At 43.9% G+C, this 14,344-nt stretch overlaps 2 protein-coding genes across 3 annotated transcripts in view; both read right to left on the bottom strand.

The window, feature by feature from the left end:
- Positions 1-419, bottom strand: part of RAVER2 (ribonucleoprotein, PTB binding 2) — a 45,362-nt gene extending 44,943 nt beyond the window's left edge. For both annotated transcript variants that reach the window (XM_073544691.1, XM_073544692.1), the window contains exon 1: positions 182-419. In XM_073544691.1, the coding sequence (XP_073400792.1) occupies positions 182-373 (192 nt within the window). In that variant the 5' untranslated portion in view covers positions 374-419. The remainder of the gene's footprint in view (positions 1-181) is intronic.
- Positions 420-7,570: 7,151 nt separating this feature from the next.
- CACHD1 (cache domain containing 1) overlaps positions 7,571-14,344 on the bottom strand; it is a 147,813-nt gene continuing 141,039 nt past the window's right edge. The window contains exon 27 of the mRNA XM_073544681.1: positions 7,571-13,826. Coding sequence (XP_073400782.1) covers positions 13,585-13,826 — 242 coding nt within the window. The 3' untranslated portion in view covers positions 7,571-13,584. The remainder of the gene's footprint in view (positions 13,827-14,344) is intronic.

Here is a 14,344-nt window from a genome sequence, read left to right as displayed (position 1 = left end):
TCAGCCTCCTCACTTTCCCCGGCCTCCCCTCAGCCTCCTCACTTTCCCCGGCCTCCCCTCAGCCTCCTCACTTTCCCCGGCCTCCCCTCAGCCTCCTCACTTTCCCCGGCCTCCCCTCAGCCTCCTCACTTTCCCCGGCCTCCCCTCAGCCTCCTCACTTTCCCCGGCCTCCCCTCCTCACCTTCCTGTTGCAGTCTGCAGGGAGGTTTCTGACCAGGACCTTCCTCCGGTTCCGCAGCTCCCTTGTGGTGGCGTCCAGCCTCCTCTGTATCTCGGTGGCCTCCAGCTGCGGCAGCTGACACTCGGGAGCCGATGCTGCCGTCTCCCCCCACTCCGGAGAGTACTGGGGCCGCCCGGGGCCCACAGCCGCCATTTTGCTGCGGCTGCTCGGACTGACTGCCTGAGTGTGAGGGCGGGGAGGGGCCGAAGTCTCCGCCCACCTCGCACCGACCCCGCCCACCTCGCACCGGCGCACAGTGCGGACAAGTCGGCGGCTGCAGAATCCAAACTCTTCTGCTGGAGCGATCATCTGCAGAGTACAGACAGTGCGATATCGCATGCGGCTGCTCCATAGGCAGGGCAGCACAAACAAGCCCCCACCTCACCCTCCGATAGAGGCTCCTGGTGCAATTTCCATCCACCATATACTAATTAGATCATGTAAAATGTAAAGTTGTGATTATTTTTTTTTTTTTTAAAAATTGTGAAATTCCACTGTCAGTCGCAGCAATTTCTTGTTTTCTCTGTGCGTCAACTTTTTAAATCGCTCATGTGAATGGCCGTGAAGATGTCCGCCTGCGGCCAGATTTGTGTTTTCTGCACCAAGATCTGCGTGTAAACTGCCTGTGCTGATCCGCTGCACTAATGGCTGGGAACGGGATATTTTTAATTTTTTTTTTTTTTTTAAAAAAAGCCTCATTTGGGGGAAAACCTACCGCCATTAGATCGCAATCATATCGATGATCTGCCATCTATAACGCTGGTATGTTCTCACACGGTGGGTGGGTCTCTGAGGGTTCCCAAAAATCAGGACCCCGATGCAACGCTCCGCACCCCCTAGAGCAGCCACCCTAGTGACCCCATAAAGCCGCCGGTCATGGTGGCTCCAGTGACGCACATCAGGACTCGTTCAGACGTCACGTTTCACGTGCCCACTACAGTCTATGGGGGGTCACATGTCCAGTTTCTCTGCAGATTGTCCACACAACAACAAAAAAAAAAACTAAAAAAATGAATGGAAATATCTGTTTTTATCTGTCATGGATCAGACTGACCTGTGCAAGCTTATTGAGGCATTAAAAAAACAGAAGCGTGTCAGGCCATGTTCACATACAGCAGAAATACTGCGGTTTTTGTAATATAGAAAATCTGCATTTCATAGATTCCGCAAAGTGGATATGATTTTAAGAAAGCCGCCCACCCTGCAGCACATAAAGACGCTGCTGAACTGTGCATTTTGTCTCTATAGGCTCCTGAAAAAAACGCTGAGAAAATGCAGCAGAAATGACGCTCTCTGTTCACGCAGGTTCTAAGTCGTTCTAATTTGAAAAAAAAAGAAACCCTGCAGTTAAAATGCTGAAATAATTAATATTTTGCATTTTAAAAACAAAACAGGTCAACAAATGCAAAAAAAAAAAAAGGACCATGTGGAGGGGATTTTAGAGATCTTATTCACTTTGAGGTTCCAGTAAAACGCTGCTTCTCCCCCCCCCTTTGCGCCAAAAAAAACTAGTGGAAGTAAATAAAAACTGCTACATGTGAACAGGTTTGTTTGTGGAAAACCGCTGGAGTTTTTTGTGCAGCAGGTGTCTGCTATTGTGGTGCAAAGTCCAATCTCCTCTGATTATTGCTTTTTTGCAGCTTTTTAATGCATTTTTGGTGCAGCTTTTTATGTGTATTTTATTTGTGCCAAAAACCATTAGGGTATGTGCACACGGTGCGGATTCTGCTGCGGATCCGCAGCAGTTTTGGCCTTGCGGGTCCGCAGCAGATTTAGGTGTGTTGTACAGTACCATTGTTTTCAATGGTAAACAGAAAAACGCTGTGCACATGCTGCGGATTTTTCTGCGGTTTACAATCCGCAGCATGTCAATTCTTTGTGCGGATTTCGCTGCGGTTTCACACCTTCTCCATTGTGAGGTGTGAAACCGCAGGACTTTTGTCCTGCGGATTTTTCAACAAAATCCGCACAACCTAAAAACTACGTGCGCACTTACCCTTACTTCTGCACCTAATTGCTTTAATATTTTTTTTAGTGCACTCAGATACTATGAGCATTTTTTTTTTTAAGATCCCAGCGAAACCTATAGATGAAAACCTGCAGATTTCTGCAGTGTGTTTAAACGCACAGAACTTTCCATGAAATCACGTCCACTTTGTGTTTATCCTTAAACATAGCAGATTTTCTGCAGAAAAGAAAAACAATGCAATTGTACGTGGGAACATGGCCTAATGGTTCTCAGGCAAAAACATTGAGGCTTCTGGTGGAAACTGCTCCAGGAAAAGCTCCTTTTTTGGAGCTTTTTGTAGGAATTTTTCATTTCCTAAAGAGTTTTAGCAAAGTTTTTTCCTGAAGTTTTTTTTTTTTTTTTGCAGTCTTTTGATGTGACAGTGCCTAGTTTAGGCCGGGATCACACATGCGAGAAACTCGGATGAGTCTTGCATCTTAATACCAGGCACTGGCACTCGGGAGTGGAGCATGCGGCTGCATGTATTTCTATGCGGCTGCATGTATTTCTATGCGGCCGCACGCTCCGCTCCCGAGTGCCGGCGGCAGTACCTGGTATTAAGATGCGAGACTCGTCCGAGTTTCTCGCATGTGTGATCCCGGCCTTAGAGGGGTTTCCATCAGGAAATGTTTCAAAGAAGTGACATGAACTCCATTTTATTCCACCAGACGTCTTTCAAAACTTGAGGCCCAGGAAAAAAAAAAAAAAAATTAAAAACGCGCTCAAAAACTAATGTGCATCGGAAATGCCCCAGATTGTTCATGTAGATTTCCTCATACATAATACACAGCGGGTTATCGTCGGGTTTACACCAGTAGTATACCTGCAATTTGAACAAGTCTCATCCACATGATCTGGGTTTATTCCCCGCATAGAATTTCGCACATTTGTGGATTTTGACTCCATTTAGTGCAGATTTCCCATGCGGCAGATTTGTTGCAAAATGGACAGAAAATCTATGTCATGCATCTGAAGGTCATTTTAGAAATGCAGTTGTATATCCTCTTAGGTTTATAGACTATGGCCATCCAATAATCCAGAATATTTAATAATCTGGCATTTACCAAGCCAATTAATGGAAACAGGCGGTAAACATCCCAGGCCCCGGCTGACGCAGCAGTTTGCTCATGGAAGGAAACCTTGTAACGTAGGATTGGTAACACTCATGGGGTCAAACCTTGTGTGCGAGACGCTGTATGTACACAACTGCGCACACACGGCTGTGCACACAATGGCGGCTGTTCCAGGATGTGGGAGCAGCTTTTGCATCGGGCCGCAGAGGAAAATATTAGTTAAACAAAAAACAACGTCAAGTTGTCCCAGGAGGGGTTAACTAACAATATGCTCATTATTATTACCCAGCTTTCCTGGGCTTCTGAATGAAATGGAAGATGCCGTTCATAAAACCTGAGAGAGCTGTGAGGTCGGCCATATTGGTTGCCACTAACCAAACAACACTGATGTTCATATTCCCTGCGCCCAACACGAATCACCTCAGACACTTCAATAACAAGATAGAACATGACCCCCTTTCATATGTGAACACTCTGGGGGTATTTACCATCATTCGTGTAAAGGAAAATGGAGGAGTTGCCCATAGCAACCAGATTGCGTCTTTTATTTTCATCTAGGCCCTAAAAATAAGAGGGGAATATGGTTGCTATGGGCAACACTTCCAGTTTCTTCACACACATCTTAAGAAATCTCCCCCAAATATGACTGGAGCCATACTGCATTAACGCACAATTTGCTATTGGGCTACTTGAATAATGTATTTGACCCTTTAGCGACAGCAATTGTATGTCTGGAACTCCTATAAAGGCTGAGGCTGGACTTCATAGGACATCATCAATATTGATCTCAAATTGAAGTATCATACTGAACTACTCAAGCGTAAAATATATATATATATATATATACACACACATACACACACGGTATCTACTATATAATTGTCTAATTCTGTCTGTCTGTAATGGAAATCCCACCTCGCTGATTGGTCGCGGCCTAACTGCCACGACCAATCAGCGACAGCTGCTTAGTCGTCGTGGCAACACGGCCGCATTGCTTATTGTACAGGCACATTACAGCCGTTAAAGGCATCACTGCTGCATTGCTCATTACACAGGCACAGTCCTGTACATATTCTGGAGTACAATACATTAGTTAATTAGGTAACAGTAGAACAGTGACTGCAGCTCTGGGTGTAACTTGTGTACAATACATTAGGTGACAGCAGAAAAGTGAATGCAGCTCTGGGTGTAACTGGAGTACAATACATTAGGTAAGATCTAAACAATGACTGCAGCTCTGGCTGTAACAGGAGTATAATACATTAGGTAAGAGCAGAACAGTGACTGCAGATCTTGGTGTAACTGGACTACAATACATTAGGTAAAAGCAGAACAGTGACTGCAGCTCTGGGATTAACTGGAGTACAATATATTAGATAACAGCAGAACAGTGACTGCAGCTCTGGCTGTAACTGGAGTACAATACATTAGGTAACAGCAGAACAGTGACAGCAGCTCTGGGTGTAACAGGAGTATAATTCACTAGATGGTGGCCCAATTCTATCGCATCGGGTATTCTAGAGTCTCTGTTAAAATTAAAAATAGTTATATACTCACTTTCCGACGACCCCCGGACTCTGTCCCTCCTCTCACCACGCTCCCGGCATCTTCCGTTCCCAGTAATGCTTAGCGTGAAGGACCGGAGATGACATCACTATCGCGAGAGCGCGACGTCATCAGCAGTGTTTCGCGCTAAGCATTACTGGGACCAGAAGATGCCGGGAGTATGGAGAGGAGAGAGAGTCCAGGGGCCGTCAGATGGTGAGTATATCACTATTTTTTATTATAACAGAGACGCTAGAATACCCGATGCGATAGAATCGGGCCACCATCTAATATATTAGTAATAATAAATTTTATTTTTATAGCGCCGACATATTCCGCAGCACTTTACATTTCAGAGGGGATTTGTACAGACAATAGACATTACAGCATAACAATAATCACATACAGTAGATTATAACAAATACCAAGAGGAAAGCTTACAGTCTATGAGGAAAGAGGTAGACACGAAAGGTGGGTGGTAACAGTTGCCCTGATTGTATGGACCAGCCATAATGTTAAGTGTGTATCAGTACAGACACAGAGGGCTAATGGATGCATAAAGCATGTGGGAACATGATGCAGGAAATCTGGTTATGGTAAAACTTTTGGCTGTGCCACACAGGGATAGATTAGGTTAATGTGTTGAGGCGATAGGCCAGTCTGAATAAATGCGTTTTCAGGACACGCTTAAAATTGTGGGGATTGGGGACTAATCGTATTGACCTGGGAAGTGCATTCCAAAGAATTGGCGTGGCACGTGTAAAGTCTTGGAGACGGGAGTGGGAGGTTCTATTGAGGATGCTAACCTCAGGTCATCAGCAGAACGGAGGGCGCGGGTAGGGTGGTATACTGAAACAAGGGAGGAGATGTAAGGTGGTGCTGAGCTATGGAGGGCTTTGTGGGTGAGGGTAATAAGTTTATACTGAATTCTGGAGTGGATGGGTAGCCAGTGTAATGACTGGCACAAGGTAGAGGCATCGGTGTAACGATTGGCGAGGAATATGATCCTGGCTGCAGCATTCAAGACAGATTGGAGAGGGGAGAGTTTGGTAAGAGGGAGACCGATTAGAAGAGAGTTACAATAGTCGAGACGAGAATGAATAAGAGAAACAGTAAGAGTTTTTGCATAGTCAAAAGTAAGAAAAGGTCAAATTCTAGAAATGTTTTTGAGGTGCAGATGACAAGAGCGAGCTAGTGATCGAATGTGGGGGGCAAAGGAAAGCTCGGAATCAAGTATGACCCTAAGACAGCGGGCACGTTGCTGGGGAGTAATAGTGGAACCACACACAGAAATGGCAATGTTGGGTATAGGTACATTAGTAGCGGGAGGAAACACAAGGAGTTCAGTCTTTGACAGGTTCAGTTTCAGATATAGTGAGGACATGATATTAGACGCAGCGTTTAGACAATCGCCGGTGTTTTCTAGAAAGGCTGGCGTGATGTCAGGAGAAGAAGCGTATAATTGGGTGTCATCAGCATTGAGATGGTACTGGAAACCAAATCTACTGATTGTTTGACCAATAGGCGCAGTGTACAAGGAGGGGGCCTAGGACTGATCCTTGAACTCCAACAGTAAGGGGAAGGTGAGAGGAGGAGGAACCGGCAAAAGATACAGTAGAGGAGCAGTCAGAGAGATAGGAGGAGAACCAGGAGAGAACGGTGTCCTTGAGGCCAATGGAACGGAGCATAGTGAGGAGGAGCTGATGATCCACAGTGTCGAATGCTGCAAAGAGATCCAAGAGAATTCGCATGGAGTAATGACCATTAGATTTAGCTGTTAGTAGATCATTAGAGACTTTAGTGAGGGCAGTTTAAGTGGAGTGTAAAGAGCGGAAACCGGATTGGAGAGGGTCGAGGACAGAGTTTTCTGAGAGATAGCGGATAAGACGGGAGTGGACCAGGCGTTCCAGGAGTTTAGAGATGAAGGGAAGATTAGAGACAGGTCTATAGTTAGCGGCACAGTTTTGGTTGAGGGATGGTTTTTTAAGTAGTGGATGTATGATGGCAATATAAATATATATACATACACACACACACACACATACGGTATATATATATATATATATATATATATATATATATATATCTCGTATACTACTGGTGTAAACGCGACAATCAGCTGTGTATTTTCCATGTGAAAATCCACTTGAAAAATCTGGGGCATTGCCGAAGCACACAAATTTTTGAGGGTTTTTATTTCTCAGTTTCAAGTTTTGAATGACATCTGGTGGAATAAAATAAAGTTCAAGTCACTTTATTTTAGCATCTCCTGATGGAAACCCTTCCAAACCAGGCACTGTCACATCAAAAGTCTACAAAAAAAAACAAAAAAAAAAAACTTCAGGGAAAAAAACTTCAGGAAGTGAAAGATTCATACAAAAAAATTAAAAAAAATGAAGATGCATACACTGATATATATATATATATATATATCACACACATACAGAAAAATAAAAGGTTACACACACATAAAAAACATAATAAAAAAAGTTATGCCATTTGCAATAAGGATAGAAAATAAAAAGCAAAGCACAAAAACAAAAAATTGCCATGTTCATGAGGGGTTACTGCTGAGATCGATCTTCAAAAATGTGGCTGCCGGCAACCAATATTGCAGACCTGGACTATGATGATTTTTTTTTTTTTTGAATAGTTATTGCTCCCACTACTAATTATTGTATATAATTATAATCAGAATCCATAAACTACACGGCTGGACCCAGATTGGCAAATAATTTTTTATTTAATTTTCGGCCGTAGAAACGTTTATGGATCAGTACATAGAAATAATTTGCAGAAACATGATAGTAATTAGAACAACCCCAAAATTATTCACAAATCCATCGTTATATACAGACATCTCATTCGCTTACAGTTTTATACACAGTATAAAGATCGACGTCCTAGGTTTATTTTACAACCTCGGTGCTCTCCTTCTATATAGGGTTGCCCGGATGACCATAAACCCTGACACCAGGGGCGACTTACAGTCATGGCCAAATGTATTGACACCCCTGCAATTCTGTCAGATAATACTCAGTTTCTTCCTGAAAATGATTGCAAACACAAATTCTTTGGTATTATTATCTTCATTTAATTTGTTTTAAATGAAAAAACACAAAAAGAATTGTCCTAAAGCCAAATTGGATATAATTCCACACCAAACATAACAAAGAGGGTGGACAAAAGTATTGGCACTGTTCGAAAAATCATGTGATGCTTCTCTAATTTGTGTAATTAACAGCACCTATAACTTACCTGTGGCACCTAACAGGTGTTGGCAATAACTAAATCACACTTGCAGCCAGTTGACATGGATTAAAGTTGACTCAACCTCTGTCCTGTGTCCTTGTGCATACCACATTGAGCATGGAGAAAAGAAAGAAGACCAAAGAACTGTCTGAGGACTTGAGAAACCAAATTGTGAGGAAGCATGAGCAATCTCAAGGCTACAAGTCCATCTCCAAAGACCTGAATGTTCCTGTGTCTACCGTGCTCAGTGTCATCAAGAAGTTTAAAGCCCATGGCACTGTGGCTAACCTCCCTAGATGTGGACGGAAAAGAAAAATTGACAAGAGATTTCTACGCAAGATTGTGTGGATGTTGGATAAAGAACCTCCACTAACATCCAAACAAGTTCAAGCTGCCCTGCAGTCCGAGAGTACAACGGTGTCAACCCGTACTATCCGTCGGCATCTGAATGAAAAGGGACTGTATGGTAGGAGACCCAGGAAGACTCCACTTCTTACCCCGAGACATAAAAAAGCCAGGCTGGAGTTTGCCAAAACTTACCTGAAAAAGCCTAAAACATTTTGGAAGAATGTTCTCTGGTCAGATGAGACAAAAGTAGAGCTTTTAGGGCAAAAGCATCAACATAGAGTTTACAGGAGAAAAAAGAGGCATTCAAAGAAAAGTACACGGTCCCTACAGTCAAACATGGCGGAGGTTCCCTGATGTTTTGGGGTTGCTTTGCTGCCTCTGGCACTGGACTGCTTGACCGTGTGCATGGCATTATGAAGTCAGAAGACTACCAACAAATTTTGCAGCATAATTTAGGGCCCAGTGTGAGAAAGCTGGGTCTACCTCAGAGGTCATGGGTCTTCCAGCAGGATAATAACCCAAAACACACTTCAAAAAGCACTAGAAAATGGTTTGAGAGAAAGCACTGGAGACTTCTAAGGTGGCCAGCAATGAGTCCAGACCTGAATCCCATAGAACACCTGTGGAGAGATCTAAAAATGGCAGTTTGGAGAAGGCACCCTTCAAATATCAGGGACCTGGAGTAGTTTGCCAAAGAAGAATGGTCTAAAATTCCAGCAGAGCATTGTAAGAAACTCATTGATGGTTACCGGAAGCGGTTGGTCGCAGTTATTTTGGCTAAAGGTTGTGCAACCAAGTATTAGGCTGAGGGTGCCAATACTTTTGTCCGGCCCATTTTTGGAGTTTTGTGTGAAATGATCAATGTTTTGCTTCATTCTCTTTTGTGTTTTTTCATTTAAGACAAATTAATTGAAGATAATAATACCAAAGAATTTGTGTTTGCAATCATTTTCAGGAAGAAACTGAATATTATCTGACAGAATTGCAGGGGTGTCAATACTTTTGGCCATGACTGTATAACCCTAAGTAACAATTATCAGGGGCCCATAACAAACCACCATAGTTATAATGCAGAGCTTTTGTCTTTTTTGGGTGGTAAGTAAATGAAATGGCGCATCCGACATAGGTTTGATCAGCACTCACGGAGATAGAGCATCCTGCACGTACATAAGGAGGGAATGTATTTAGGCCGCGCTGGTTATTATAGTACGTTAACGAGGACGATAAAACAATCGTCATCCATATTGGATCTACCGATACCGCATCTAACACCTCATTCAGACATCACGGCTTTCCTGTTTGCAGACAAAATAAAACAGGACTATTGACTTGCACTGGTGACTATGACCCGTGGCTTGAATACGGCATTTTTTTTCGCAGAAAAGTGATCAGCCACATATGATATAATGGGTACAAATTCTATCCATACAAAACACGGATAAAACTTGTATGTGTAAAACGGACGTCTGAATGAGGCCTAGGTTGGACGCAGAGCTTTTCTGGTTTTGGAAAACCCTTGTCCCCTGGCTGGAGTTTGTTTAAAAGAAACGAAAAATCCCTAAGGCTATGGGCCCACGTAGCGTTTTAAACCGGACCCCTTCCCAGAAAACGCGCGTTTTTTTCCCAGCGCGATTTTACCGCGATTATGTTCGCATTTTTGCCACGATTTTCGCATGTGAAATTCAAGCACTTTCCAAGCGATTTGAAGCATCGCCTGGAAAGTGATTGACAGGTTGGTCACACTCGTCAAACATAGTGTTTGACAAGTGTGAGCAGCTTTTTACTATTGAGGCCGCCTATGCAGCATCAATAGTAAAAGATAGAAGATAAAAAAATAAAAAATCGGGGTATATTTACCTTCCGACATCCCGCGCAGCCTCAGCGACGCTCCCGTTCCCAGCGATGCCTTGCGAGACCTGTGAGGACGTTGGTCTCGCGTTGCTATAGTGATCTCACGAGACCGCTAGAGTCACGCGAGACTACGTCATCACAGTCCCTTGCCGCAAGGCATTACTGGGAACGCTGAGGACGGGAAGCCTGCGCGTGACGCCGGAAGGTAAATATACCCCGATTTTTTATGTTTACAGGGGTATGGTACCCAGGGCCTGGAGGACAGTCTCCTCTCCTCCACACCGTGGGTACCATCCGCACATGAGACGCTTAACTTTGAGCATGGTGGGCATAGCCACATGCAGGAAGTAAGCGGTTTTCATGCATTCCTATTGGTGCGGAATCGCGGCAATTCTTTGCGATTCCGTAAAAAAAATGAGCATGCTGCGTTTTTTTCCGTGAAAAAAGCGCAGCATTAGCACAGCATGTGTGCAATGCCATCGGAGGCATGCATGGGGTGCGCTTTGTACGAGTTTTTGAAACGTTTTCGCAGCGTTTTTGCGCCGAAAATCGAGGCAAGAACGCTTAAAAATCACATCGTGGGCACACAGCCTAAAGCTTACTCTCTCTCCCTGGGTCCAGCGTGAAGTCTTTGCTCCTTCTCCCGGTGTCTCTTATTATCTGCAGCGTCGACGCCTGCAACGGAGCTCAGTGGGTTGACGGCACGAGCCCCTGGACTCACTGATTGGCTGCAATGCTGTCGATGTGATGTGCAGACAATAAGGCTGTGTGCACACGATGCAGATTTGCAGCGGATCCACAGCGGATTTTACCGCGCAGAAACGTTGCATATCCGCATTGTGATGTACAGTAGCCTTAAAATCAATGAAAAAAAAAAACACGCTGTGCAGACGCTGCAGATTTTTCCGCGCGGTTTTCCTGCGGTACAAAATCCGCAGCATGTTACTTCTTTTGTGCGGTTTTCCATCTCCCGTCACCAAATCCGCAGGGGGAGAACCGCGTTGGAAAACCGCAAGAAAACTGCAGGAAAAATGGAAGAAATCCACAGGGTAAATGCAGGTCATTTGACCTGCGGATTTCTTCCATTCTGCGCGAAAAAATCCGCAGGGCCAAAAAGTACGTCTGCACTCAGCCTAACAGACACCAGGAGCAGCGACAGACCTGGACCAAGGGAGGGGGAGTAAAGCACAGTTCTGCACCTAACTGGTCCTGGCATAGGCGTTTTCTGAAGCCGGAAAAGCACTTTAAACAACGAGGAGCAGAGGACATTAATGGAGTACATGAGAATTGCAAAAACGTGAAGGAGACTTTACAGGGGATGGAGCGGGGGTAGGATCAGGAAGGGGCGGTGTAACTATACATCATACTGTATAGATTCAATTTTGGCCTAAAAAAATAAATTTTGCAATTAAAAATTGTTGTGCGTGGAAAATAAAATCTTGGAGAAGTCAACTGGCAAAAAGGTTTTAATAAAACGGAATTTTAAAACTATTTTTTTGCTGGCCTAATTTAAGTAAAGACATGCCCCCCCACAAAAGTGTCTGTATCTTTTAAAGGGGGTTATGGCTTCAGAGTTAACCCCTCTCCAAACACAACCCTGAAGAAATCATTTGATCGCCTTAGGATGAAGCGGAGGCCCCTGAAGAGGTGGACGGTCACATGTCATGCCCAGATGACTCTTGTATGCCACAATGGTAGTTGTTCATAAAGAGTGTTCGAGCAGAGGACCCCCCCTCTCTATGATGTCTCTAAGCCCTCATGTCAGATGAACACGGATCAGCTCCAGTTCTGTATTCGTGTGTATGCAAAACCCATAGCAACGTGGATTGTTGCATGCTAATAGTGGAGCTGCCTTCTGTTAAAGGGGTATTCTCATGTTTGTCCTTCAGGATGATTGACAGTTCAGACCGGCAACATGGCTGAGCCGCTGGCCTGAGCTGCGCTCTCTACAATGGTTCAAGCAGAGACGGTTTTGCCTCTGCAACACCGAAGGAGCATAGGGACACCCAAAGCAGGCCACATCCAGCCGCTTCAGAGCAGCGCTTGCAAGCTGTGTTGCAAACAGCTTGCAAGCACGTTGCTCATTGCCTAGGACACTGGCCAATGCAGGTTTGGTTGGGAACCTAGGAAATGGGCTGTAAACTATGAAGTCAAAAAATCCTTCCCTTTCTTGATATAAATTGCAAATTTGCCTGCGTTTACAAGCACTTTGCAAATTTTAACAGTTTATGAAAATGAGAACAACCTTTTTTTTTTGAACAGTGTAGATTCGCAGTTTGGAGAAAACCACATGAAAAGGGATTATTGCATGCAGCTTTGGATGTGATCGGAGCACGGGGCAAAGAATTTCTCTGGAGTAAAGTAAAACAAAATGTCCAGCAAACGTCTTAAATTTCTGATCATTTCGACTCAACTTTTTGTGCAAGTTTCTATAATAGCCCTCTACAAACATCCGACTTGTCAGCGGCATGATAAAGTACAGTAAAGACACAGTGGTTGTAGTGGAGAAAAAAAAAAATCAGTGGTTAAAATCTTTAAAAAAAAAAAAAAAAATGGTGAAATGAACTGGGCTTCAAATACTACAAAAGAAAGACAGAATTCAGCCCTCCTGATTAACAGCTAAGATCACACAAGTCAGCCGCTAATCACTTTTCTTGATACATTAAAAAAAACAAACAATAAAGATTGTACAGCAACGCGTTTCTTGTAATTCCCCACCCCAACCCCAAGGAGGCTAAAATCTACCCCCGGCATCCAGGGGCTGTAGTGTTCACAGCATAGAAATATAAGTCTTTCATCAATACTGGGGGGAAAGTGTGAGTATTCGACTGCAGCGTCCTCTCATAAGGCAGGCCCAAAACGCATCGGGAGTGTAAGAATCTGCCATCTTTTAAGTCCTTGACACTTAAATAAATAGTAGAAAAATAATCCTTTCCTTAAAAATCGAGATGCATTTTTTCTTTATGAAACTATTCACAATCCTCATTGCGATGAGTTCAGTCTTTTTTTGTTTTCTATTATTTAAAATATATCTTGCTCTATTTTACATCATTTTTTTCCGGCGCAATTCTGAAGAAAAAAAAAAAACATTGCAAACCCATTTCATGTTGCAGTCGATGTTCTAAGGCAAAAAGAAATAACCGGAACGTTCAGTTGAGAGATTTGCATTGTTTGGCGCCATGTATTGTCCCGTGCACAAGGGGAATTGTAAACGTATGCGGCAGATATGGCGGCGGCAGCAGACAGGGTCTCGATATAAAGTGTGGGGGGCACGACTCCAGAGTTCATCAACACTCTGCGTCCACTGAATGCACGGTGACCGCCGCCTGCAGGTGATGGCTGTGGTGTAACGTCGGGTGGTGGAGTCTGTAGTGGTGGTGGAACTTATGGCTCAACAGAGCGGCAGTCTGGGGTGGGGTGTCAGGTTCTAGGTCCTCGTCGTGGTTGCCCACGTCCACCCCCGCCGATAATGGGTCATTGTTACATGGGGGGTTTTCGCTGTCTTCCTGCGGACTCATAGTGCTGTAGCCTAAAAGAAACAGAAATATCATATTTAGAAATTATCATTTTGTACTAAAAAAAACCCAAAAAAACTTAAAGGGACTGTCCTATACGTAGACGATAAAGGTTTTCATTTCTTTCTTCCCAAAAACAAGAAAGCCCAAAGTCCCCTGTGTGGGTGAAGCGTTACTGAGCTTGTGCGACCACTGTCCCATTAACTGTCGCACATGCTCAGTAATGCATTGTTCACATGGAGGACTTTGGGGTCACTGGGGGTCTCTTCCGGGTGAAGAGTCCTGTGTATGTAGAATAGGAAGCATGAAAGCAATGTATTGCTGGTCACTGGGTACAAAAAGAGGAAGAGATTATTATTTGGATACTGTGGCATCTTCCTAACGGCTACAGAAGTGTTTTGCATGATTGGACCCTTTATTTAGAAAACGTACAATTTTGTGCAGTGACTAAACATAACAATAGTGTTAATCAGTAGCTTGAGAACCATTCATTCAATAGATCAGCACAAAAAAAGAGCGCAAAAAAAACAGC

This window comes from Dendrobates tinctorius, unplaced genomic scaffold (assembly GCF_039654945.1).
Source record: "Dendrobates tinctorius isolate UK_male_01 unplaced genomic scaffold, ASM3965494v1 ptg000138l, whole genome shotgun sequence".
Lineage (NCBI taxonomy): Eukaryota > Metazoa > Chordata > Amphibia > Anura > Dendrobatidae > Dendrobates > Dendrobates tinctorius.
This window is presented reverse-complemented; position numbering and strand designations above follow the sequence as displayed.